This window comes from Pan paniscus, chromosome 23 (genome assembly GCF_029289425.2).
Source record: "Pan paniscus chromosome 23, NHGRI_mPanPan1-v2.0_pri, whole genome shotgun sequence".
NCBI lineage: Eukaryota > Metazoa > Chordata > Mammalia > Primates > Hominidae > Pan > Pan paniscus.
Genome location: NC_085927.1, coordinates 45,679,077 through 45,703,574, shown reverse-complemented (window position 1 = coordinate 45,703,574; position 24,498 = coordinate 45,679,077). Strand labels below are relative to the sequence as shown.

Sequence of the window (24,498 nt, the reverse complement as noted above, 5' to 3'; positions counted from 1 at the left end):
TTTTGCCAGAATTTTATGTGGAATATTGAAGAGACATTGCATTTTATGAGCACATAAAATGATGAATAAGAGATTGGATTGAATCAGAGTGAATGGGTTTTCACTTGAATAATGTCTTGCTTACAGTCATTTAAATCTGGTAATTTCAATAATTCTTTTGAAAAGGCCAATTGTGGCTGGACGCAGTGGCTCAAGCCTGTAATCCCCAGCACTCTGGGAGGCTGAGGCGGGTGGGTCACCTGAGGTTAGGAGTTCAAGACCAGCCTGGCCAACGTGGTGAAACCCCATCTCTACTAAAAGTATAAAACTAGCCAGGCATGGTGGCACGTGCCTGTAGTCCCAGCTACTTGGGAGGCTGAGGCATGAGAATCCCTTGAACCCAGGAGCCGAGGTTGTGGTGAGCCGAAACTGCGCCACTGCACTCCAGCCCGGGTGACAGAGCAAGACTCTGTCTCAAAAAAAAAAAAAAAAAGAGGAGGCCAATTCTGGCCTTTTTCTTTTCATTCGTATATTTATAGAATAGTGTGGCACAATGCTAGGGTCTTAATATAAAAAGACAAATGAGTCAGAAAATATATAATATAGAGTATTTTTGCTGATATGTAAAATTCAGTTAATATTGATTAAAGTTTTCATGTGGAATTCTACTTTTATTCACTCTCAGTGAGCAATCATATATTATTCCTTTTTAAAAAATACTTGCCATATTCCTATAAATATAAAAAAGGGAAAGAAGAAATAAAGTTTACATTAAACATAATGTTATTTGGAAACTCTTAATATTTATAAATATTTAAGCTAATGTTCCACAGTATTCTGGTGTTCTTTAGCTAAGAAGTCTGATTAACTTAAAGGTGATTATTACACATTAAAGCCTCAGAAAACATGCACTGAAGTTGGGAATGTACCTTGAATTTTACTATTTCGTGTCTTTCCTTTTTTAGTTGGTGAACCCCAGTAAAATCCCAATGGTAAATCCGAGTAAAAGTGGATTTCAGTTTACCTGGAATACCAGCATTGTATAGCCAAACATGGAGTCAAAGATCTAGGTTGAATTTGAGTTCAGCCCATGGATACCTTTATTAGAACAACTAGAGTAATAAACAGGGTTGAGAAAATGCATCACAGTGTGGTTCAGAGTGACATATAGTCGGCCTTCTTTTTTTAAATGAAGGATAGGTCATCCAGGGTAATTCTGTGAGAACACTTTACCAAACTCTAGGATTTATTTCTGTTTATTTTTTCTCCTCTCATTCCCTCTCCATCTTCCTCCTCCCAACATCATGACACCTGCCAAGCCCCCCAGCCCCAGCCCCTCATTATCTCTTCACTGTGTCCTAGTTCTACTACTGTTACTCTCTCATATAAACCCCAAGCTGGAATTCCAAAGAGAAGTTGATAATAGGCAAAAATAGCCCCAGAGATGGCTGAAGCCAACTTGACATGCACTGATCATCCCTTTCCTCAAACAGTCTTAAATGCTTACCTTCCATTTTGTGTGTTTCAGGTTGGAAATTAAGCCCAGTAGTTGGAGCTGTATATGGTCCGGAGTTATATGCAGGTAGTATTTAAGTAAATGTTTCCACTTGTGCTATTTAATTGTAATAGCATCTGCTGTTTTTCAATTTGTGACTCCTTTTTAATCTTTTTGCATTTTTAAATTTTTTAAAAATCCAATCAGCATCCAGCTTTCAAGCAGATGTGTCCCTAGGCAATGATGCAGCAGTGCCCCTATCAGGAAGAGGGGGTATCAACACTTACATTCCTTTAATCAGTAAGTAGCCTATGTTGGCCTGGCATGGATTTTGACTGTTGTGAGTGAACTATCATGTACTGTTTTTTTTTTCCTAGTACAGTACATAACTGAAATGGAAATTTCTTGAGAGGGATATTAAATACTATCCCAGTGCCCTGTCCTGCTTAACCTGTGCTAGAATTTTCCTGACCAAATATTAAGATTGCACAAAGCAGAAATAGTTGGAAAAGGTAGAGGGGGTAAGGGCATATGAAGAATATTTTAGTCTGTACTTGACGATAAAGAAAACAAAAGAAGCAAGTATGTGTAGAGCATATTATACATTTCCTCTGCAAGTCAGCCACAGGTTCTCCAGCAGAGGATCACTTAGAAGTACCTCCAGTATTATTGATTATTCTCAGCTCTCTTGATCTCTCTAAAGTCATTTTGACCTGAGCCATTTTACTCCAGCAAGAGGTATAATTAAACAGAATTCAGTGGACATGGAATCAATGTCTCTGCATGCTTTCCAGAGGACAGCACACTTAAAATAGGCTCTTAGAAATTGTCTGCCTCTTTAAAGGATATGAGGCCCCTAGAAATTGTCTGCCTCTTTAAAGTACAGGGTAGGAGTTGTTTCCCTCACCTTACATTTGTGGATTAAAATGTTTTAAATAAAAGAATGAAATTGACTAATGAAATGAAATGTCTATGTGCCTTAGAGGTTGGTACCATGTAAAAATATAAAAAGAATGTTCTTTTGAGTAATAATTATTATGTGCACATAGTAACATTGGGAAGCAAGGTTAATAACTGACCGGTTGAAGAGTTTGTGTCAATCTGATTTAGACTGCCCACAGTAATTAAAAGTCTGTCTCTTATTATGGCAGTCATTCTCAGAGCTTCTTGACCTGTTTATCAGCAGCTTGCATTGTAAAGCTGAAATTGAGAAGGAGCAGAGAAGCTCACTCAAGATTTGTGATGAATGAGGCATGGAATCTTTTGCTTTTGCATGTTGGGTCTCTCTTTCCATTTCTTCCCCACTGAGAGACCCAGGGTAGAAGGTTTATTGAATGCATGCCACCTTTTCAAAAAAGGTGTGGTTCGTATCTTTCCATCTTTTCTATAATTGGTTCATAGCAAGTTGTGACTGTGCACCCTCTATTGAATGCAAGTTGAAATTTCTGTCATATTTTGGGTCTCCCTTTAGTTCCTGGCTTCCCTTACCCTACTGCAGCCACCACGGCAGCCGCTTTCAGAGGAGCCCATTTGAGGGGCAGAGGGCGGACAGTATATGGTGCAGTCCGAGCGGTACCTCCAACAGCCATCCCCGCCTATCCAGGGTAAGCGTTAGATTCCAAAATCAGTATGTTTCTAAAATCAGTTGGACCAAAAAAGAATACCATGGCCCTTTCATAACTTCTGGGATGTTGCCGTGTCACAGAGTAGGCATTCAATGAATATTTGCAAATTAACAGATTAGATGACAAAAAACAAAATATACCATCATCAGAGTGTAACAAACTGTCAATTCATTATAAGTCTTCATTTTGGCCACCTTAAGCCCTCATGGTAATGGCTTAAGACAGTAGCCAGAACCGTCTTGTGTTTACTAGCAGTGTGTTGGCATGAAGTTCACTCAGAAGCGCACGAATATGGATTAACATTACTGCAGAGAACCAAAAGAGGAGCTCAAGATTGTAGTACAAGCCTGCATCTGCTGTGTTCACCTCCTTATCACCACCCCGTGTTGGGGCAGAGGCTGTCACATGTGTCCTCCCCTTTGGTTTCACTGCCTGGGTGGTGAGCAGCAGAGCTAGTTACCCACAATGGATTTGCTTTCTTCGTAGGAAACGGATTAAAAGAGGTTAATTCTAAGATGAACCAAGTCCAATTGAATCAAGGGAGAAAGGGAGAAGTAGGAAGAATTAAACTGCAGTTGGCTTCTGAATGATGGTAAAACAGCGACTGTAGCTGAGCATCCTTCACCGTTTGATTTTTTTATGGAGGGTGTCTCATGCAGTGGAATGATTCCATAGCAACAAATAAATCCTTTGCTACTGAATGGGGAAAAGGAGTGAAGATGGCAGGTTTTGTTTTTAGGGGTTTCTCAGTGTCAGCCTAAAATGTAAATTTTTATAGAGTGGTCTTTCATGAGTCAGTTGTACCAAGGACTTCCTCATCAAAGATGCGACATTTCTCTTCACCTTTTCTCTGCCAGATAATGTCAGTATGACAGATTTTTTTTTTTGTATTCTTACGGAGGAATAAGTAGCAGCAGAGAAGCTTGTTGGCTGCTACTTAGTTAAAATATAAAGGGAAGGAACCTCCTTTGTATGTCCTTTTCTGACAGCAAAATTGGCTTAGCCTTGAGGTGTACTAATTTAGCATTCATTCATTCATTCATTCATTCATAGACCAAATGGATGTACCATTAGAAGTTCTCCATTCCACAGAGTTAAAACATTTTTATTAGACAAGGTATGTTGAAGTGGGCAGGCTCCAAAAGACACTGGAAGGGAACTGCTTCAGAAATTAACTTTTGTTTGGAGTTTGTAGACATTTAAATCACATGCATTCCATCATCTCCATCTTATGCCATTACTTACTTTTGTTTTAATCCTTTTTTCTCTCAACTTGACCTTTGACCTTCAACCTCTGACATCTCTTTAAAGAAGTGAATATGCAGTATTATTTCATCAAGAAATACTCAAATGAAACATTAAAAGGAACCTTTTGGAAGTTTTACACACTAGGAAAATTGTTTGTGAAATGTCTTCCATTGTAATCCAAGAGAGTTTACTGTCATATTTGCAAAGAGAGACTACTCACCAGAAACATGGGACTTCCTTATTTTGTAACATTGCTGAATTACTTTATAAAGTGGTTGAATTTAGTCCTGTTCAATGTAGTCATTTCAGTATATTGGCCAAACTTGAGAACCCATTCTCTACCAAGTCTGTGTCAGGTATATATTTGCTCAAAGATATTTTATCTTTATGTCTAATCATATCAATTTCTGTGCATTACATTGAACACTGATTTCCCATGTTTTCTTTTTATTAACTAAACCACCTGTTTACATGGAAGATGGCAAGGAATAAGTCCAGTATTTCATGGGAATGGCCTAGAATTGCTTTTCAGTTTAGTAAACTAATTTCATCATTAATCATTATGTTTCTAGCCTCCTTGTGGCATTTGATACAGGGAATATTGGAATTCTTCTAGAACGTAGATGAATATTCCCAATAAGTTATTTGACTTAGGGTAAAATGTATTCGTGTTTTTAATGCCAACCCTTCTTTACAGAAGGCTTATTTGTAAATCTTTGCCTATATCCCCTTACTAAGATCTTTGAAGTTTAATTAATCACCACTTGGTCTCAGTGCTTTCCATTTTATCAGCCTTCTCATTTTGAACAAGTTGTTTTTTTCCTTAAAATGCAACTGAGAGGCAGATTACTTTCTAATATCAGACTTTAACTGCAACTGGAGACTATGAAAATGAATGGGACTTAGCTAAATGAACATCAGAGATGAGTTTGATTTGCCCATTGTGTGATACAAGGGCATAGCATATTTGGGGCATTCCAAAATGTGACCATGCTATCCTGTAAATACAACCAAATGTCATTGGAAATAGAATTAAGAAACATTCCACCTACCTATAAGAAATAAGTTATTTCATATTCAAGTTAAAAATATGATTTGATGACTTTACTTGTCAGCTTGTTTATTGTAACAGAGAAGGTAGTGGTGAAAATTTCCAGCTTGTTTAGTTGAATAACCAATAAACATCATCTAAATTAAAACAATCTGATCTTGACTTCACAGAGATGAAGAAGAAAGTTTTATCTTTTATCTCTACTGCTATTCCATGTCTTTTGGTCCCAAAATAATGTTTTGGGGAAAGTCTGTATGCACAAAGGTACCTCAGAAGGTTGGAAATCTATACTTAAGAATATAGTGTTGCTTAGGTTTTTTTTTTTTTTTTTAAAGTCATGCATTGTCTGTTTGCTACAAATTCATTATCTAAACAGGAAAATAAACCCTTCTATTCTTAACCAGCTACCTTCTCAGATGTATTCTTTTAAATAAGACAGGGTGATCTTTGGTCAAGCCCAGAACTTCAGTTATCAATTGTATTTTTCAGTATTCCATGAATACTCTTATAGTCAAAAAAGAACCCTTAAAATCTTCCAGTTACTCCTTCCCACTCTGGATTATATTGTTACTATCTGGGATCCCCACTGCACCTTTCAATTCTTGGACCTTGGACCAATCACCTTAACCTTTAGCTCATTATCTCTGCTTGTGAAAGCAATGCATTGTGGGTATTTTTGGTTGTGTTTTTTTTTTTAATTACATTTCTCTGTTTACTTTGGTCAGAATTGATTGACTTGTTTTTCTGAGGTGTTGCATTGGTTCTTAAAATGCTGAATAATAATACTTTGCATGCTTGTGTGATCAGCCAAATCTTATCGCATGTCTAATGTGCAGGGTAAAAAGCAGGTGATGTATGGATATCAGAAAAACATTTACATATTATTACAATACTGAAAACAAAATACTTAAACGTAATGTAAAAACATACTTTGCATACAGGCCCTGCCCTAGTGGAATTCTTTGGGTTCAGTTTTTCATGTTAAACTCCTCTTCACCCCTACCCTACTTTGTAAGCTCTTTAAAAAGAAACTTCCTCCTAGGGCAAGCTTATTTTTAAAAATACTCCATATACAAAAAGTTATTTCCAAGCCAGCAGATTTTGGATAGATATAATAGGCTCTTCTAGGAGTGCTTTTTATTGTGTGAATCCTACTTTAATTACCAAATATCCAGGTTGCGCATTCTAGTTTTGCACACCTTTCCCTCTCCTCGCATGTCCTGGAGCTGTGTAACCTTCGTGTGCACTTTCACATTTTCTCACCAACTTGCCGAGGCCCCAAGCCCAGGTTATGTATTCATACATCACCTGCCTGTGTAGAGCGCATGTGCATGCTGCCGTCCTCAATAACCGGAATGTGTTTCTGTTCTTTTGTTTTTTTTGTTTTTGTTTTTGTGTGGATTTTCTGCAGTGTGGTTTACCAGGACGGATTTTACGGTGCTGACCTCTATGTAAGTACACACACTGGGGCCTTCTCGACCCCATCCCCTGACAAGCCAGCCTTTTTTTTTCTGTTTCTTTGGTTTGATTTGGTTTTTTTCCTTTTAATTTATTTAATTTTTATTTTCTTTTTCCTTGTGGATATATATATTTATATATTTAAGAATGCAAGCATGCTTCTCTGCCACTGCGCTTGCCCCTGGGTGCAAAAACTAAGCCTTTGGGTTTCCTGATCATTGCAAGGGTCAGTCTACTGGACATATTCTTTTCCCTTCCCTATACCCACAGATGTTCTGTGGATCATTAATTTACTTGTGAGATGATCAGCAGGTTTAAAGTCTTTTATTATTGTCGTGTCATTTGCATACATAAATAACAGGACTAGCTTAGCCTTAAACCAGCTCTTTGCCTTTTCTGCTTTTCTTCTCATTTCACATCCCTCTTTAGATCATTAGAGCTGTGATTTAGAGGTTAATAAGCTTTCTGAACTGTACATTTTCCTATTTTACCTACTTTTGAGAGAACATGACCTTGTGATAGCCAAATAAGGAGCCGATGCCAGCGAAGAGTGTGTAGTAATGAGAAAACGCCAGATATTTAGTTCTTAAAAGCCATTGGAGGAAATGAGTAGCATAATCAGCAACCCAGACTCTTCTTACAGCCATTTGACTATCATAGATTTGCTGACTCTACTAGCCATAGTAATATGGACTCCATTATTTAAACTGTCTAGCTATCACTAAAGTTCCATGATTGGTTTGTCACATATTATTTAAAATGTGGACAAAGTGATATAATTGACAAAGTAGAAGTTTTTGAGTTTTGAAGTCTTTTATTATGACCTCTCCAGATGGACTTTTTCTGAATGCAAGCTTGATTTAATCGCTCAAGTCATCAAGGGAAAATTTTTATAAGAAAAACTTGTCAGCATGAAATGATTCTGTGGGGATAGGTTAAAATTGTCTAGAAATACTTTCTCCACCCTTACTTTCCAAAATCAATAAGAGGACCTTTTTAGTGAACTGTTTCCACAGTCTACCAGAGATTCGCAAGCAACCTAAAAAAGTTAATGCACTTTCAGAATGCACTCAGAGGTTTTGCGTTTTGCAGGAAGTAGAGATGGGATGATACAGTTCTTTGAAATACAGGTGACTCACCTATACTACTTAGCATAGGCCTGTAAGGTATGCCTTAATTTAATAACTACTTGAAGGAACCTCAGCTATGATTTGGTCCACCCTCCTAACTTACAGATATGTTTCTCAGAGACTTACCCAGAACTACATAAATTATTAATAGTCAGGCATAAAACCCAACCAATCCATATTTCATTACCTCTCTTTGTACTTTAATTAAAATCCACCTCTTTCCTCAAAATATTTTCAACAAGTAATGAAAGATACCTTTTTTCCTATGTTCACAGTGAAGCTTGAGAACTGGGGAATCTATCCTACTTTTACACCAGATTACACATTTCTAAATACACAGACTTACATATGATGTTAGCATGTACATTCTCCCATATACATTAGTGTCCATATTCTCATGAAACTCATCTTTGTTATTTAACTTGTTTTCTTGAAATCTGATCTATTAGAACAAGATTTTCCATTTGAATTATTTCTTAAATCAAGTTTTTTTCTCTAATGTGTTTCTTATTTGAGGATTTATTTTTCTTAAATACAACCTATTTATGTCTTATTAAGACTTGCCTACTTTGGGCCGGGCACAGTGGCTCAGGCCTGTAATCCCAGCACTTTGGGAGGCCGAGGCGGGCAGATCATGAGGTCAGGACATCGAGACCATCCTGGCTAACATGGTGAAACCCTGTCTCTACTAAAAATACAAAAAATTAGCCAGGCGTGGTGGCGGGCGCCTGTAGTCCCAGCTACTCGGGAGGCTGAGGTAGGAGAATGGCATGAACCTGGGAGGCAGAGCTTACAGTGAGCTGAGATCGTGCCACTACAGTCCAGCCTGGGTGACAGAGCGAGACTCCGTCTCAAAAAAAAAAAAAAAAAAAAAGACTTGCCTACTTTGGCCAGGCATCATCGCTCACGTGTGTAATCGCAGCACTTTGGGAAGCCGAGGCAGGGGGATCACTTGAAGTCAGGAGTACGAGACCAGCCTGGCCAAGATGGCGAAATCCCATCTCTACTAAAAATACAAAAATTAGCCAGGCGTGGTGGCACACACTTGTAGTTTCAGCTACTTGGGAGGCCAAGGCAGGAGAATCACTTGAACCCTGGAGGCAGAGGTTGCAGTAAGCCGAGATTGCACCACTTGCACTCCAGCCTGGGTGACAGAGCTAGACTTCGTCTCAAAAAAAAAAAAAAAAAAAAAAAAAAAAAAGACTTGTCAACTTCAAACTTGTTAAGTCAACCAACCCAATTTTTTAATAGTTACCTTACTTCCTTACTTTACAATGTAAGATTTTATTGAGACAGATGATTTTTCTGTTCCTGTTAATAAAATACTCTTGGTTTTTTTTTTTTAATCTACTAACTGGATTACCTTGCTGAGCTAAACACAAGTAATTCAGTGATCTTGCTGAAATAATTTTTTTTGACCAGTGGCCCCTTGTTAATGAAAGTAATTAATAGTAATGTTATTATTTCTTAGTTCTTATCTTAAAGCAGAGTTACTTAGAGAAAAAAAGGTTGGTCACTAGTGCTGAAATAATATCCATGCCCCTACATGAAAAGCAAGAATACTTTATGAGGTAACTACTGAGTTAGGCCTAATACAACTGTTGCTTTTAAAACTGTGTGTTCTGTATTCCACATGTGAGGGAGCAAAGGATACTTCTTCAAAAACACACAGACAACAAAAAACTATCATTTTGCCTTGAGTTTGTTCTGCTTCTCTCCATACATTTCCCATCTGTGGAAATCTGTCAGCATACATTTAGTTCTTATTTCCTCCGAAAGGCATATTAGAAATAGAAGGAATAGAGAGTTTAGTATGAAAAGTGCACCGAATCGGAGCTCGAAGAGAAGACACAAGGGAAAAGATTTTAAATTGCTGGTTATGCTTAAGTTAAATGAATTTAGGCTATTAATTGTGCAAGGTTTTTGTAATCCCTTTCACAGTCCCATTCTTAGACAGTGATTCCTGCTAGCCATTTACTTTCTGTTTCTTTTATGGCACATTCCTCTCTGGAGAACTGATCTAGCAATTCTGTTCCTAGTTTGTAAAAAGACCTACCGTGATAGGATTTGGGAGTGTGGCAGCTAGATTATGTATCCAGCCCTCCTCCTCCTTTTTTGGCCAGTAGAAAAGGCATAGTTCGCCCTAATTCACTTTTTAAATGGGATAACAAACTGCTCCTAAATCACCTCCTGTGAAAAGCATGCTTGCATCCAAAGGAAAGAAAAGGCTGGTGGGCCCCTTAGTGGGCTTTTTGTATGATTGTTTTCCTTCCACAGCTGTGTTTTTTGAACTGCTCTTCCTGTGTTCTGTTATAGAATAGTCTTACAGGAACCAATCATTAGCGCTAAAATACCTCAGGTAGGAGTGCCAGTGTGACCTGCCAATCAATCAGATTGTGGATTGCAGTGAAAAAATTGAATTATACTAACCATTCCAGCTCCACGTTAGAGATGGGAACAGAGGCTTTTTTGGACAATCAAGACTTGTGAGCGTGTGATCTAAGCCCTGCTACCTCAGCAGTGCCCACAGTCACATTCCGTACATAATGGCACTTCCTCTAAAATTAAGTGCTCCTGTCCTCTTGACACATATCCCAGCCAGGTGTGTAATATGCACTGTCCCATCACTGCCACCTCTTTTAATCTGTCAGTCACATGTACCTGTGGTATTTAAACTGTTTTTTTATATTTAGATCTTAGCAGTTGGGGACATTTTCTTACTACTATAAATTTAGAAAAGAGAAAAAAGAGGAAGTAGAACTGTACAAATAGGATTTCTGAATCCCACATTGGGCCCTGTAGTGAGATACCAGTCGTAATTGGACTGTGCTGCTACATAGGTTTGAAGTTGCCTTAAAAATCTAGACATATGGGACTCAAACATTGAGACATGCATTTCCCTTGGCCTCTTCTCCTTTCACCTAAGAAGATCAGTGAGTTCATTTGGATAATAGCATACTTGTTAGAAGGATTGCTGATAGCTGGATGCTAGGAGAAAGAAAATAGTCGATGGCTTTTCACAATCCAGTTTATTTATGTGGCTACCCAGCAAGATTTTGGAAATGAACTAATTTGGGGAGATGTGGAATAATAATGTTTGAAAGGTTTGATTATTGAAAATCGTCTGTCATCTACCATAGAAATAATAGGTGGAAGACATCAGGTTGATCATAGCAATTTTTTCCCTTAACCCCAATTTTAAACAATAATAAGATAAAATTTAAATACTTTGGAATTTTTTTCATAAGTACTTTTCAAAGGAGACAGACCTCAATCAAAAGCAGTGACAGTATCACCATTATTGTAAGTTTGTGTGTTACTCACATTTAATCAGTGATGCCATTTTGCCACAAAAGAACTCTATAATATCTCCTAGAACCATGGTTCTTAGCAGGGGTGGGGAGGTGGTGAGGAAAAAGAGGGAGTTAGATTCATCCAAGGATAAATAAAGTGATTCCTGGAGGCCCAGCGTTAAACCCACGCTAGTTGGAATAGATCTCTGCTCTGCTGTAGTGATTTTAACCATCGCACCTGCCATTCCTTACCCACCCCCTGCCGCCATCCCCCAACCCTCCTGCTCTATTGACCTATACACTACATGTAGGTAACAAGCTTTCATTTTGTCTGCTGGTCTTGAAATACACACTCTCCTCCTCAGTGTCACATAATGTCATTGTCTTCCGGGTAGAAAGAAGGTGTCTTGACATCACATGCTCACCAAAGTCCTGTTTTAATGTAAACCTAAAACAAAAATATAATAAAATTAAAAGCTAGGTTAAAATCAAGACAAGGCAAAAGTCTGCCAGTGTGAGATTAAACTAATAAATATGCAGATAAAGGTCAGATATAGGAGGGATTATATTCTATTGTATTTTGCTCTAGTTTAAAACCCAGCTACAGAACTGTGCCGAAAGATCATGTGGTCAACGTGGCAACATCATAAAGTTAATTCGATGATAAAATTGGCTCAGAGCAGAGTAGAAAAGCCCTAGGAGATGACATTGAGCCATGAAAAACTGAGACTTTAACAACTGCAGAAAACACTGGAAAGGATCTTAAAGCCAACTTTTCAAAGGCATTTTCCTTTGAAGAAGCTGGAACTTGAAGTCAGAGATATGTTACAGATATGTGAAAAAGTAAAATTCCTAAACACAGGAAATATTTTAGCAGAATGCTGTGGATTAGAATAATACGGTTGTTGACAGAGGGCGAGCATACATGTGAGTGCTGTGGGTCAGGACTGAATTATATTGCCAGTGTCAGGCAGGTTGAATAGGGGAGCGATAAAGCACTGGGCAGCCCCACTGGGGACACCAGGTATCATTCAGAATGAATTGCAAAGGAATAAGAATAATTCTTTTTAAAGGGGCATGTGTGTATCTGAATCAAGCTTAGCCAAGCCAAATTTATCCAGCTATCAGAGTTCCAAAAGCCGTCCGTGTGTGCCCTCCTACATTAGGGTGTGCTGTGGCCATGCTAATCCCCATTTTTTGTTTTATTTCAAATCACACACAGATAGAATCTGCAAACTGCTTCAGATCAAACAGGTCTGATTGTGTGTAAATACATATGTCCTTTTTAATTTTTATTATTAATGGTTGCTTCAGTTTTGCATCAGTGCATGGTTAAAAGCAATACACATCAGCTATTTCATGACTTCATATCTCCAAATGAATTATTTCTCCTCTTTTTTTGTTTGTTTGTTTGTGCAGTCAGCTGAAGAAATGTTAACATCTCACTCTAAATCTCTCAGTGGAGTCTCTGTTCCCTTCTCTGATATAACAGATGGGTTACTGCTTGTTATAATTATTAACATTGTGGTGTGGGCCAGGGCTAGGGTGGGCAAGATTGACTATTTCTTTGGGCTGGGGAGGGGCCAGTCGTTAGGGTATGGAATGTTAACTCAAGTGGTGACTGACTGTTTCCGTAATACCAGGTCGTTGTGGCTGCACGCTCTAGTAATTGAGGCTGTGTACTTCACCGAGCTTGTGGTAGAGCCTAGGGCAAACCGCTGTCCCAAGAGAATGCTGGGATAGATAGAGTTAGCCAATACGAGTCTGAACGTGGTGATTTTGCTGGTTGTTTAGCTCCAGATGTTGGCATGCTTAGTTTTTAATGTGATTAATAAATGTGGCGCCATATCCCTCCCCACGCCTGAACCCTGTCTCTTCTACCTCCTTCCCACCCTTGTTCTTTTTGAAAAACTTAAGAAACAGTAATGAAAACCTTGGTGTTTCAAACTGCACTTTGTTCTCATGTTTTATAAAAGCCTTTAGATTTGCTAGTAAGAGTGAAAGCTGAAAAAACGGTTTCTCAGCCTGAAATTTCTATGCACTTTGAAATCTGGAATAGAAATAAATATATCTGAATTTTCTTTTTCTCACATTTTGTGATATGTTTTGTTGAATAAAGCAGCAAAAATACTTTCGAGTAAGTGTATGTGTGTGTGTGCGTGTGTGTGTGTAAGAGAGAGAGAGGAATACATCCATGATACACAATTAATTTTTCTACTTTTGGAGTAGTCATTAGTGAATTACCAAGTTAGTTTAGTAGGATATTGCCTATCTATCCTAAAATAGTTCATCTTTTAAAGGTTTCTCTGTAATGCCATTATTATAAAGTAATCAGGAGAATAATCATGTTAAAGTCATCTGCTTTAAAAAAAACTCTTCATGTGTTTTTTCTTAATGCTGATATTCTTGAGCCTTTTGTTTTCAGTAAAGTATTTGCAACCCTGTTCTGTTTTCTTCCACTTGAAAAGCAGAGAACTTCATCATGTTTAAACTTCAAAGTCAGAGTTGACTTATCAAAGAACGAAACCGCTACGGATAGATTCTCTCCATCTCCTTCTGGATTGGAAGGAAGATTCTTTTCCATAGTCTGATCCATTTGAATTGTTTTGATTAGCAGTAACATTACTCCTAAACCACCAAGGTTCCTATGGCTTCCTGTAGGCCTAGGAAAATGAGGGGAAATTGGTTCTGTCAGCAACCTCACTTAGAACCTGTTTTTTCCAGAATGAGTAGACTACAGCTTAAAGCCATGATTTGATAGAATACTCAGAGATCGTACCTCCAGTACCTCACTCAGTCTTCCTGAGAGTCAGGTGTGAAACCTACCCTTGGATGAGTACTTTTGAAGCTCAGTATCCCTTTGCAAGAATTTATACCTCTGCCGTATGGCATAAGACTTCAGTTTTTAATTTTTTTACCTAGGTAAACATGAATTGGGCTTTAACTGCTTTTGTTGCCTTAACTTTAAAATTTTTTTAATGTTACTTTGATGGTTGGAGTAATACTAAAGAATAAAATGCTGAATTACCCTTGTTTGCAAAGAAGTTTTACTAAATAGCCCTGCTGTAACTTTACACTAGCAAGCAAATTCTAAACTAATGGAACCATCTCTAGTTATAATGAAAAATTATTAGGGTTCATTTTAGTGTTAAAATTCCAACTGTTGATCAGAAATGGCCCCCAAGGGTGCTTCCTGCCCTGTTCCCATTCATTACCATTTCATTGTCAGTGTTTGGTAATATTAATTAGAGTCTTCATATATCTCTGGAAGAATTCGTAATTAAGAAGGAAATGTTTACTTTCTAAGTCACTCATTTGAAAAACAAAGGAGGAATAATGTATAACCACTGAAAGCCAGTCAGGGATTTTTTTAAGTACATTTGAAACCATCCTGACTTCAAGCAGCATAAACTTGAAGAGCAGGAATAAATTGCCTTCACAATGCAGTTTCTTCATTTAGAGAAAGCATAAATTATATAAGAAAGAAGCAAAAGGCTTTAGAAGCTCATAAGAAATTATAGGTATTTCTAAAATAAGGGGTAACAAATAAAAGAAGCAAGCTAGGACTTGCCATGCAAGATGGTTAAGAAGAACAGGGGTGCCCTTAGAAAATAGTTGTTCTCAATCCCAAGAAATGATACAGAAGTAAATTTGAAATTTCTTTTGTAGATTTAGAAAAATTGAACATTTGAAAAAATAGGAAGTAGCACAGGGCAGAAACCTTCAGATATCCATGAGAAATGAGCACATTTTATCCACAGAAATAAAATGTTTATGCTATTGTTCACTACTGAAATGATGTTCAGTTGGGCCAGTTGAACATAGTTGTTTTTGATAGCGAAAGGCCAATAATAAAAATTTGCATCTGAATTACGTTTAGGTAAAATAGATGAATTCTATTTCATAAATAATAAAAAGTAGAGTTTGCCACTTTAAAAAATATCCTGTCTCATGTGGCAAGCATTTGTTGTTGTGATTGTCTCTTGAAATGCTTTCTGAAAGAGTGCATGATTCACCCTGATAGTGAAAACCTTTTGTATATTTGGGTTATCTAAACTGAGGTGAAATAGAAGGATGTGATAGTTTGAAATTCTTTAGGACTGAGAGGATATTTGGACCATTGGAAGAAAAGCTCAGAGTCTACTGTAAGATTAATATGTAAGAATCTCAAAACCTTTAGGGAAGGAAAATGCAGTTAAGTGCTAGAAGCAGGGTTCCTGATCTATTTGAATCCAGCCAAAGAATCCTCAGAAATTTGTAATTGATTTGCTCAAGTATGAAATGTAGATCTGAGTTGGCAAACTTTCCGTAAAGGGCCAAGTGGTAAATATTTTTGGCTTTGTAGGACATTGGTCTCTGTCACAAGTACTTTCAAAAACAGGTGGCAAGCTGCATTGGCTCACAGGCCAGAGTTTGCTGACCCCTGATCTACATTGTTTTTCCTTCTAAATATTACCTGATTATCTTAGCTTCTTGGCAAACATGCTAGGCCGGATGGAGCAGAGGTTTCTGTTACATGCTGTAGTCTCTTATTAATGAATCAATCCAAGAACACGTTAGAGAATCTGAAGTCAACACATACAGATTTCATATGTTTTAACTTTATAATTTATATTTCTTGTCAGAGTGCTCCCAACTTGCTGTAAATATTTTCGCTTTTGAAAGTTCCAACAAAGACTGTGAAGTAAGATTCAAAATCATATCTTCATTTCTTGTATTTAACAGGTACTACCAAACTTTACTTTTAATACTATCACAAATTGGAAAGCAAATCCTTGCATATCGTAGGGCTTAATTTTTTATTGGAGGAATAATAACATGCAGACTGATGCAGTTTGAAACATTTTCTTCCCATGTGTGTGTCTATGTTTGTGTCAGTCCCTGTGTCTACATGTGTGTACGTCTGTGTGTGGGCGGGTGTGTGTTTTTCTGTACACCTGGGGGGAGAGGTATCTGTAAAGTCAGTTCTCTTCTCTCCTGTAGGGTGGATATGCAGCCTACAGATATGCACAGCCTGCTACTGCAACCGCAGCCACCGCTGCTGCAGCCGCTGCAGCCGCTTACAGCGACGGGTATGTACAGAGACAGTGGTGAGCTTTGGGATGCTTGAGAGCTGTTCCATCCCAAAATGTCACCCATTTTCCTCCCTTCACCGTTTCCACAGCAGCTCTTAGCACATCGGGCATCTTGCCAGCCTGGGCTTTCTGCAGACCTCTTGATGGCCTCTGTCATGCCTAAAGCACAAGGCACCGACTCTGTCCTCCACTCCCTCTTTCTTGTTCTCATCTCTTCTTTGACTTTGACTCCAGTCCCTCTCTTCCTCATCTCCAACTCCTTTCTTTTCCATTTTATGGAAGTACTTCAGATTTTTTCAGTTATTGCATTTGGGAGTAGAAATAGAAAGGTTTTTTCCTATTCCTTGTAATTCCAGTTTCCTTATGATAATCCAAGACCAAGTGACTCACAAGTCTTAAAGCACAGTAATCCCTTTAATTTTTTTAGATCATACACTTTTCTTTATCTGTCTGATTGTGTTTCTTCTTTCCAGTTATGGCAGGGTGTACACAGCCGACCCCTACCACGCCCTTGCCCCTGCCGCTAGCTATGGAGTTGGCGCTGTGGTAAGTGTATAATATACCATTGCTTTATAAAACCATTTCATTCCTTCTTTTACCCATAGACTACAGAAGATCTAGGGAGGTAGTAAATTCAGCCTTTCATCCACCATCAAGGTATTAAAGCCACATAGATCTACCTGGAAGTTTCATGTCACCCTCTTTATTTGTGTGTTATTATAATGTGAGCCACATGGCCTAGTTAAGGGCAGCAGAAAGGAATGATCATTGATAATATGCCCCGAGTAGTGGCATGATTTGCGAGAGAAATAGGGGAACTGGTGAATGTTCTCTATTGGTTCAAATGTTGAGTGCATACCTGTGGCATAGTTTCATTGATAGGTATTGGCAAAGGAGCATGGAGCATAAGGCTGTAGTATTCACAGTAAGCTTTTCAAAAACTTAAGTTTCAAATGCAAATCTAAAGGATGTCTCTGCTCTTCCTAAGCCTTCTGGTAGATAGTACTAGAAATTCCTAAGTGAATGCTTTATAGGATATTTTATTATTGATTATTGATAACAATTGTGGCAAAATATGGTGGTGTTGATAGAAGTATCGAAGAAGTCCATAGAACTAGCATAATTTCTTCTGACCAACCACCTCACTGCAGTATTATTGTGTTGGCTTGGATGCCTCCAGTTTCAGTGATTAGGACTCACAGGCTGCAACAAAGACAGGCCATTCCACAGTGACACCTCTGCCAGGGCTTTCTCTCTAATCCAAAATGCAACTGGGCAACTACCTCTGGACATGGGCAGAGTTGTTTGAAAAGGAGACAGAATGAAGTGTAAAATGTAAGACCTAAAGGAATATGAGAAAGCTACTTCTCACACCAAATTTCTACTGATGAAGATTTGTGGAAGGAAGTAATAGGGGGCCCTGAGGGAATATATGTTTATAAATGAAGTAGAGCATTACAATATAACGGCAGTGGTAGAAGTGCCTGAGGTTGTATTTCGTCCTAAAATGATAGAAGTCCTATGCTAAAAGAATGACCTGAGAAAGATGCATTCCTGGGAAACTTCTAATTGAAAGAGATAAGCCATTAGATAAAGTCATTTGATAAAGATAAAGGAATAAAGCCTAGTTAAAACCCCAGCTAGATATGTAAATGTGAATATGTCAAGAAACAGCCTAGTTGGTGTGCTCCGTAGATGATAGAGGAAACAGACTTTATTACAGACTGGCTCAGGTTTAGATGTGGCAGCATCTCAAACGTGGGCTGTGACCACACATGGCAGGGATCGTGTCAGAAGTAACGTGCACTGCCGATGGGCCATATGTGAGAAGGGGAAACTGGTGATCTGTTTTCCACCAGGATTATAAGGCTGTATCAAGGTAAACAAAAACCTGTGCTTTTAAAAATCAAACTCTTTGCAGAACTTGTTTTCAACTGTGTATTGTTTCCCTTCTGTGCTAATTCATGTAAATAATGAAATAAAATGTCGTCATACTCTCCTTGAGAATATCAGGCCAGCAATAAATGTGTTGGGCTCTGGTCTGAGCACCTTAGAAGCAGAAGTTGGTTTCCTGACTTCACTGCACAAGGCAATGCTTGATCAGTTGCTTTGAGGCTTTGAAGCAGGCTGTGTTTCTAGATCCCTCTCTGGACATTTTTCTTCACTGTTAATGCTTCTCTCATCAACCTTTTAATTATTTTTATCTCTTTAATTACTGCAGGCGAGTTTATACCGAGGTGGCTACAGCCGATTTGCCCCCTACTGAAGTGACGTGAGACCCCTGCAAATGGGACAGCCCCCCAGTTCATGAGGCCTGGCTATTGCAATATTTACTAGTAGAGGAACTCTATAGCAAGATGAAGAGGAAAAACAAACAAACAAACAAAAAAAAACACAAAAAAAGAAAGAATACTTTTTTATACCTCACTATGTTCTTTGAATATGTATTTTTCCTTTAAATTTCTGCCTTTAATTCTTTTGTTCCAAAGATTGTGCATTTTTTTCTTTTTTTTTTTAAACTGTGGTAAAAAAAAAAAAAAATAATGCATTTCCATGTCTGTATGTCCGTGCTTAGCTTATTCTATCAATCACGGAAGAGGCAGTCAAGGAGGAAGGAGAGACATTAGGAGCCGATAAATGCATCTGATCAGAAATCAGCAGACAGAATTACCAAAGTGTATCTGGTGCTGAATGACTGGGGGACAAGCAGAAGTGGAAGAGATCTTTCTGCAACAGGATATTCTTCTAGTCTTCTGAGTTTCTGGTCTTTGACAGGCAATTCTGGTTGGCTGTGGCTGGAATCCACATGCTGATAGATAGGAATTTGTGCTTACAAAGCAGGAGAATTAAAAAGACGCTTTCCTCTCCTCTTCCCTCCTGTCTTCTCCATTCTTTTTACAATCATCTTACACGCACAGCCTGAGACAGCTGGCATAGTTTTTGGAATTATAGTATTGATATTTCCAAACGTGCTCTCAGACAGTGGATAATAAACACCTCATTAGGAAACCGATCTCAGAATGAACTCTGGAGTATGAAAAAGATCATTTCTTTTTGTTCCTGTAACCTAGCATTCCTTCTAGGCTTCTTCTCCTTTAATTGAACCACAGCTTAGCTCATGTATTCTTTTATTAACACCCTGCTCTCATGTCCATAAGATTCAGGAATTTAGGACCCAGGGACAGAAAAATGAATAAGCCAGTGACCAGATTTCCCCCAGATGTCTTGAGGATTAGAAGTACAAATTCTTCACAGCCATTAAAGAGGGTGAGGAAGGGAAAAGGAATATTAGAAGATCTGGTATTTCTTACTTTTTTCTTGCCTCAGAAAGTACAAAGTTTAAAAAATAGAATAAAGAATCTGCTGGGGAAAGATAGAGTACCAGGTCCTAGGTCAGTAGTCCCTGGAAGTTTTGGTGATGAGGACATGGAAGGGCAGGCCGAGGCACTTTGTACTTGCTCCAAAGCCATAGGAATTTTCATCTTCCAGAGCCTTCATGAGTCACTTCTCTAGCCACGGTCTTGAGCCTGTGGCTATCCCGCTGAGCTTCTCACTGTCCTCCAAAAACACCCAGCTGAGCACCCGGACCACTTTGTATACATTAACACTACAGGACATAAAATGCAGAGGCCCTGAGATTGCTGCCCTCCCATATTGGAAGGAGGGTCTGAAATGGCAAGGGTCTTCATATCACCAGAAAGAGTCGCGCAGTGAGTCACTGCCATTGCCATCTGGCTGTAACTTTCTATGTTATCAAGGTAGGAGAGAGTGTTTCTCTTCTGGCTGTTAGATAGAACTGATAAAAGCAAGTGTCCTACAGCATTTCCCAAATGAAGGCATTAGGAAATAGAAAAGCACGGTCTTTTTGGCTCCCTGGTCTATTCACATTGGTACTAGGGTGACCTTTCACCCAAGGGACAGCTGCTAAAGGGAGTAATTCAGAGACATGGAGCTTCTGGTTATGGGTTTGTTTTGGGTTTGTTTTTAACTCCTGCCTCCACACATGTTCTTGACTGATAACTGACTCATGTCCCTGAATTAAAATGACTGACCTATGACAGCATCAAGCATTCTTTGTAAGCAGAGTGATATATCTGAGAGGGCGTTGACCTGTTGTGTAGAATACATATCCTTTCCCCCTTCAGAATCCTGTCTCGCCTCGTAACTGGGAGAGAGGCTGTGCCTGAAACTAGGGGCGATGTCAAGGAAGCTAGAGGCCTCGATGCAATTATTACTGACTCTGGGGAGGAAGACAGAGAATAAGGGGACACCAACTGCCCAGTCCACTGGCCATTTTTAAGGGTCCCCCCACCCCAAGCCAAAGTTTGGTTTGTTGCTGTTAAGACAATTTTTGTTGTATGTATATAAATATTTTAGTTAGAGGAGCGGGGAATGGGATGCGGGCTTTCACAGTTCTAGGGAATGGGGGCAGGGAGGATTTTGCTTTTGCTTTTGCTTTGAGGGAGAACTTTAGCTGACTAAAAAAACAGAAGTTTGGGGTCATGATCACAAAGGGGCCATTCCCAAAAGATGGCAAGCCACGTATTCAGTGGAGACTAGGCCAAATTCTAAATGGTTTTATCCATAGCAGGGGAGAATAGGAGAATGAGTTTAAGAGTTTTTCTCTTCTTTTTTCCTAGAAAGAGGTAAGGATAATGGGAAAGGTAGAGAAGGCGGCTCCCACAGACCTTTTAAGAGAGGCAGAATCTTGAGCTTGAGGCACCTTGAGTGCATCTCAGTTCAGCTGGTTCTGGCTGAGGCCTCCAAAGGCAAGCTCTGTGCTTTCCAGTGGTTTCTGCTGCATTTCCAGGGATGGTGTTTAACACCACTTCCCTCCAGCTCCCTTTTCTAAGAAAGAATAAATGGAGTTCTGCTTTTTATGAAAGGGTCTTTGGTTTTCAGTGTCAACACTAAGAATTGGGGCTCTTACAAGCATCTGGATTTCACAGTATCAACCTCCCCGTCACCTTTTGAACTTTGAGACTCCGTACAGTCAACTTCACCAGAGGCAGGTTGCTCGAAGCAGCACTGCTTGTCTGTTCCTGACTCTGGTTCTCACTGTATTAAGAAAGAGAGTCAGAGGAGTCTGGCATTTCGTGAGTTTGTTAGAGGATGCTGGCTGATAATTCCAGAAAACTTACTGATGCTAAATCACAGTACATGCATGATTCTTTTTCAGCTTTACTATAGTTCATGACCTGGACTTTCTGTACTCTTGGAAGCTGGGCTCCTTAAAGGAGGCCTCTAGTGAACACCTTTATCTCCATGTCCCTCTTCGAGCCCAGAGAGCTGCCCATAGGCATTTTCCAGAATTCCTCATGTCACTTAGTTCAGTTTCCATTAACTCAGATCAGCCATTGTGATTCACCATTTGTCAGGCTCTCAGGTTTAACAAAACCTACTATCACCATCATCCTTCAACAGCCACAGTCTGAATTGAGCCAACATTTTTTTTTCTTTGAGAAAGAAGTGGACTGGGGCACAACTTTTAGTCTGAGGGGAGCTAGTGGAAATCTAGACAATAGAAGTCATCGATAGCAGCTTTTCCTCAAATGTGTGACTCCTCAGGGGCTGAACTGCTCTTAGCTTAGCATTATGCTTTACTAGAGATCTAGCAGATAAGTGGGTTAATCACTACCATCCTGTAACTAGTTACATAGCTTCCAGACATGAGGGAGACATCAAACAGGGATGGAAGCAACCCCAAGGATATGCAAGAAGGGCATGATGAACCCCCTTCCCTCTGGCAGGAGAACAAGGCCAACCAAGGGACAGACTGGAAAGCACTTAGATGTTTAAGGAGGAGAAAGGGGAAGCTTTGACGAGTCCTCGCCTTTTGCCAAGTTCAGCCAGTTATCTGCTGCTTGCAGCCCTCTAGCGCAGTAACATTTGCAGAATTGCAGATTTTCCCCCAGATACTAGGAGGAAAGGGACTTTGGGGGGTGGGGAAGGGGTCGTGGTGTTTTAAAAGCATAAGTTACCTGTTTGCACTGTTTTAAGATAGGAAAAAAAAATAGTGGGCAAGGTGAACATCAGACGTAAATTTGTGTGTTTTTATTTTGTCATGCTCTTGAAAATGTTTGACCATTTGTAGTATACACAGTGAAACTTGATTCTCTGTTGCATAAAACACTATATTTTTTTGGAAATGTTACTGTCCAAAAGCCTCTTCCCTCCCTTTCCTTTTCCTATGTACTTCCTTCATACTTGCTTTACTGATCAGCCAGGCAATAGCCATCCAAGAGCTAGAGCATGAAACAGGGCCCTTTCCAAGTAGGCTCTGGGTGTCCTAAGCCAGCGTGTGCCCTCTGGTTTAGTGAGTGTAATAGAGTCCCTGGCACCTTTCTTTGCAAATGAGGCTTACAGACCAGACTGCAGCAAGTTATCAGATTCCTCAATCAGATGCACTAGGAGTGAGGAGCCCAGGGATGGAGGGGGTTCCTGAAGTATTGCAGTTGGCTGTAGTAGCTGAGTTCTTTTCCATGTTACCGAAACTGTAGCCAGTTACAGTTTACTCAGGAAAACGGTAGATCAATTCAGCCATGGTAGTGCTGGTTGGCAGGGATTGGTAACGGAGAGAACTGCTCATCAGCCAAAACTCAAGCCTTGCCTTTTAGGAGGCCACCAGCAGAGGGACTTGGTCCTCCTTGTCTGGTACTTGTGTACATGCCGGTGACCTGAGGACTCCACTCACACTGGCGAGCAAAAAGGGAACAGTGATTCTCTTTTCTCTCCCCACGCCCTGCCCTTTGTTACCAACACCAGTTTCCCAGGGGGTACATGAGTTTCTGAATTTTTAAAAAATGTTTTTTGGTTTGGTTTTTCCGGGGACTGATAAGTGCTTTAAGCAATGTCCATACCCCGTCAAGACTCCCAGCTTAGTCATTTTCTTGTATTTTTCTGTTCACGGTATTTGTGTGTGTGCTTGTTTTGGCAGCTCATTTTGGCTGTATTATATATCGAGTGATGAATTGATCCTCTTTTTTCCCTAAGGGATATGAATTGTTTTTCTTGTGTTATATTCTGCTTGTGAATAGCTGGAGCAAACCTGGGGCTGACACGCGTAAGCTAGGGCTGCAAAGCGAGAAGAGAGCCGGTGGAGTGTACTTGTCCCTGACAGGCTGACCTACCTGAGTCTCTGAGCTTTTCAGTCCAAATCTTTGCAAGGCTCAAAATGCCACAGAACCTCTCCTCTTCTCCCCACTCCCCATGGCAGGGACCGGACCATCCCTACATGCAACATGCTGTTCCTCCAGCCCCTCCCATTGCCATGGCAAAACAGGTACCTTTGGGGCATGGGGGCATTACATGGGATGCTTGTGTAATCGACCACCTAGCCTTCTCTCTCCCCTCCCATCCTCCCCCAGAATCACTTCCTAGGACACCCGAGCTGCTTGCCCAGGGTCCTGTTTCCCTGCTAACTCCAGAGAAGCATCCCAGGGCTTTGTGACAGTCTCTAATTCCCTTCCCTTCTCGTTAAGAATCATATTGTATAGTAGCTTTCAGACCATGCAGTATTCATTGGGTTACTCCTATTATTATCAAGTAGCTGGAATTGTGAAGGTCGGAGTAGTTAGATCTTTAGCTTTTATTCCTTATTTTTTTGTATTACTCTCCATGTGTATAAATTATTGATCATGTTGCTGGCTTTTATAAACTCTAAGCGAAGGAGGAGCACTGCCTCAGCCTTTGCACATGGTAATGAAGCACTGTTTTTAAATAAAAGAGAGAAACACCATTCTTTGGGCTGTGTGTATTAATCCTCGTTCCCTGTTGCCTCTGCCTGAGGCTCCAAAGATACCACTTGGATTTGACTTTTTAAGCGGGGGGGGCAGGGGGGGGGACAAGAAGGAAAAGTGCCAGGCGTTCTAAGGTGAGACATTCTAAATGGTGATGATAAGCCAGAAGGTAAGCGCGTGTCAGCTGCTCTCAGCTTCCCCAGCTGCTGAACTCCAGTCTGTCCAAAAGCTGCTTCTGAAATCTTTCAGCTTCACTTCTTCACCGTCCACCCTCCCCTAGATTCAACTGCTGCCTTTACTGTACCACAGACACTGTCCTTGCCAGGGGCTGTGGCCCCACTTGACCTTATCAAAGTGTTATTTCCCTGCCTTGCCTCCTCTGTCCCTGCTGCCCCTGGCTCTCCG

The 24,498-nt window shown here is 39.8% G+C and overlaps 1 protein-coding gene across 29 annotated transcripts in view; it reads left to right on the top strand.

Annotated features, from left to right (window-relative positions):
- Window positions 1–24,092, top strand: part of RBFOX2 (RNA binding fox-1 homolog 2) — a 291,043-nt gene extending 266,951 nt beyond the window's left edge. For 6 of the 29 annotated variants that reach the window (XM_034948351.4, XM_034948350.4, XM_057301019.2 and 3 more), the window contains 7 exons: window positions 1,508–1,561; window positions 1,682–1,774; window positions 2,946–3,078; window positions 6,810–6,849; window positions 16,263–16,351; window positions 16,828–16,900; window positions 18,576–24,092. In XM_034948351.4, the coding sequence (XP_034804242.1) occupies window positions 1,508–1,561; window positions 1,682–1,774; window positions 2,946–3,078; window positions 6,810–6,849; window positions 16,263–16,351; window positions 16,828–16,900; window positions 18,576–18,620 (527 nt within the window). In that variant the 3' untranslated portion in view covers window positions 18,621–24,092. Of the gene's footprint in view, window positions 1–1,507; window positions 1,562–1,681; window positions 1,777–2,935; window positions 3,079–6,809; window positions 6,850–12,501; window positions 12,534–12,698; window positions 14,960–16,262; window positions 16,352–16,827; window positions 16,901–18,575 lie in introns of those variants that run through there. The other 23 variants (XM_063603428.1, XM_055105879.2, XM_055105883.2 and 20 more) reach the window with 9 other exon arrangements.
- The last annotated feature ends 406 nt before the right edge of the window (window positions 24,093–24,498 follow it).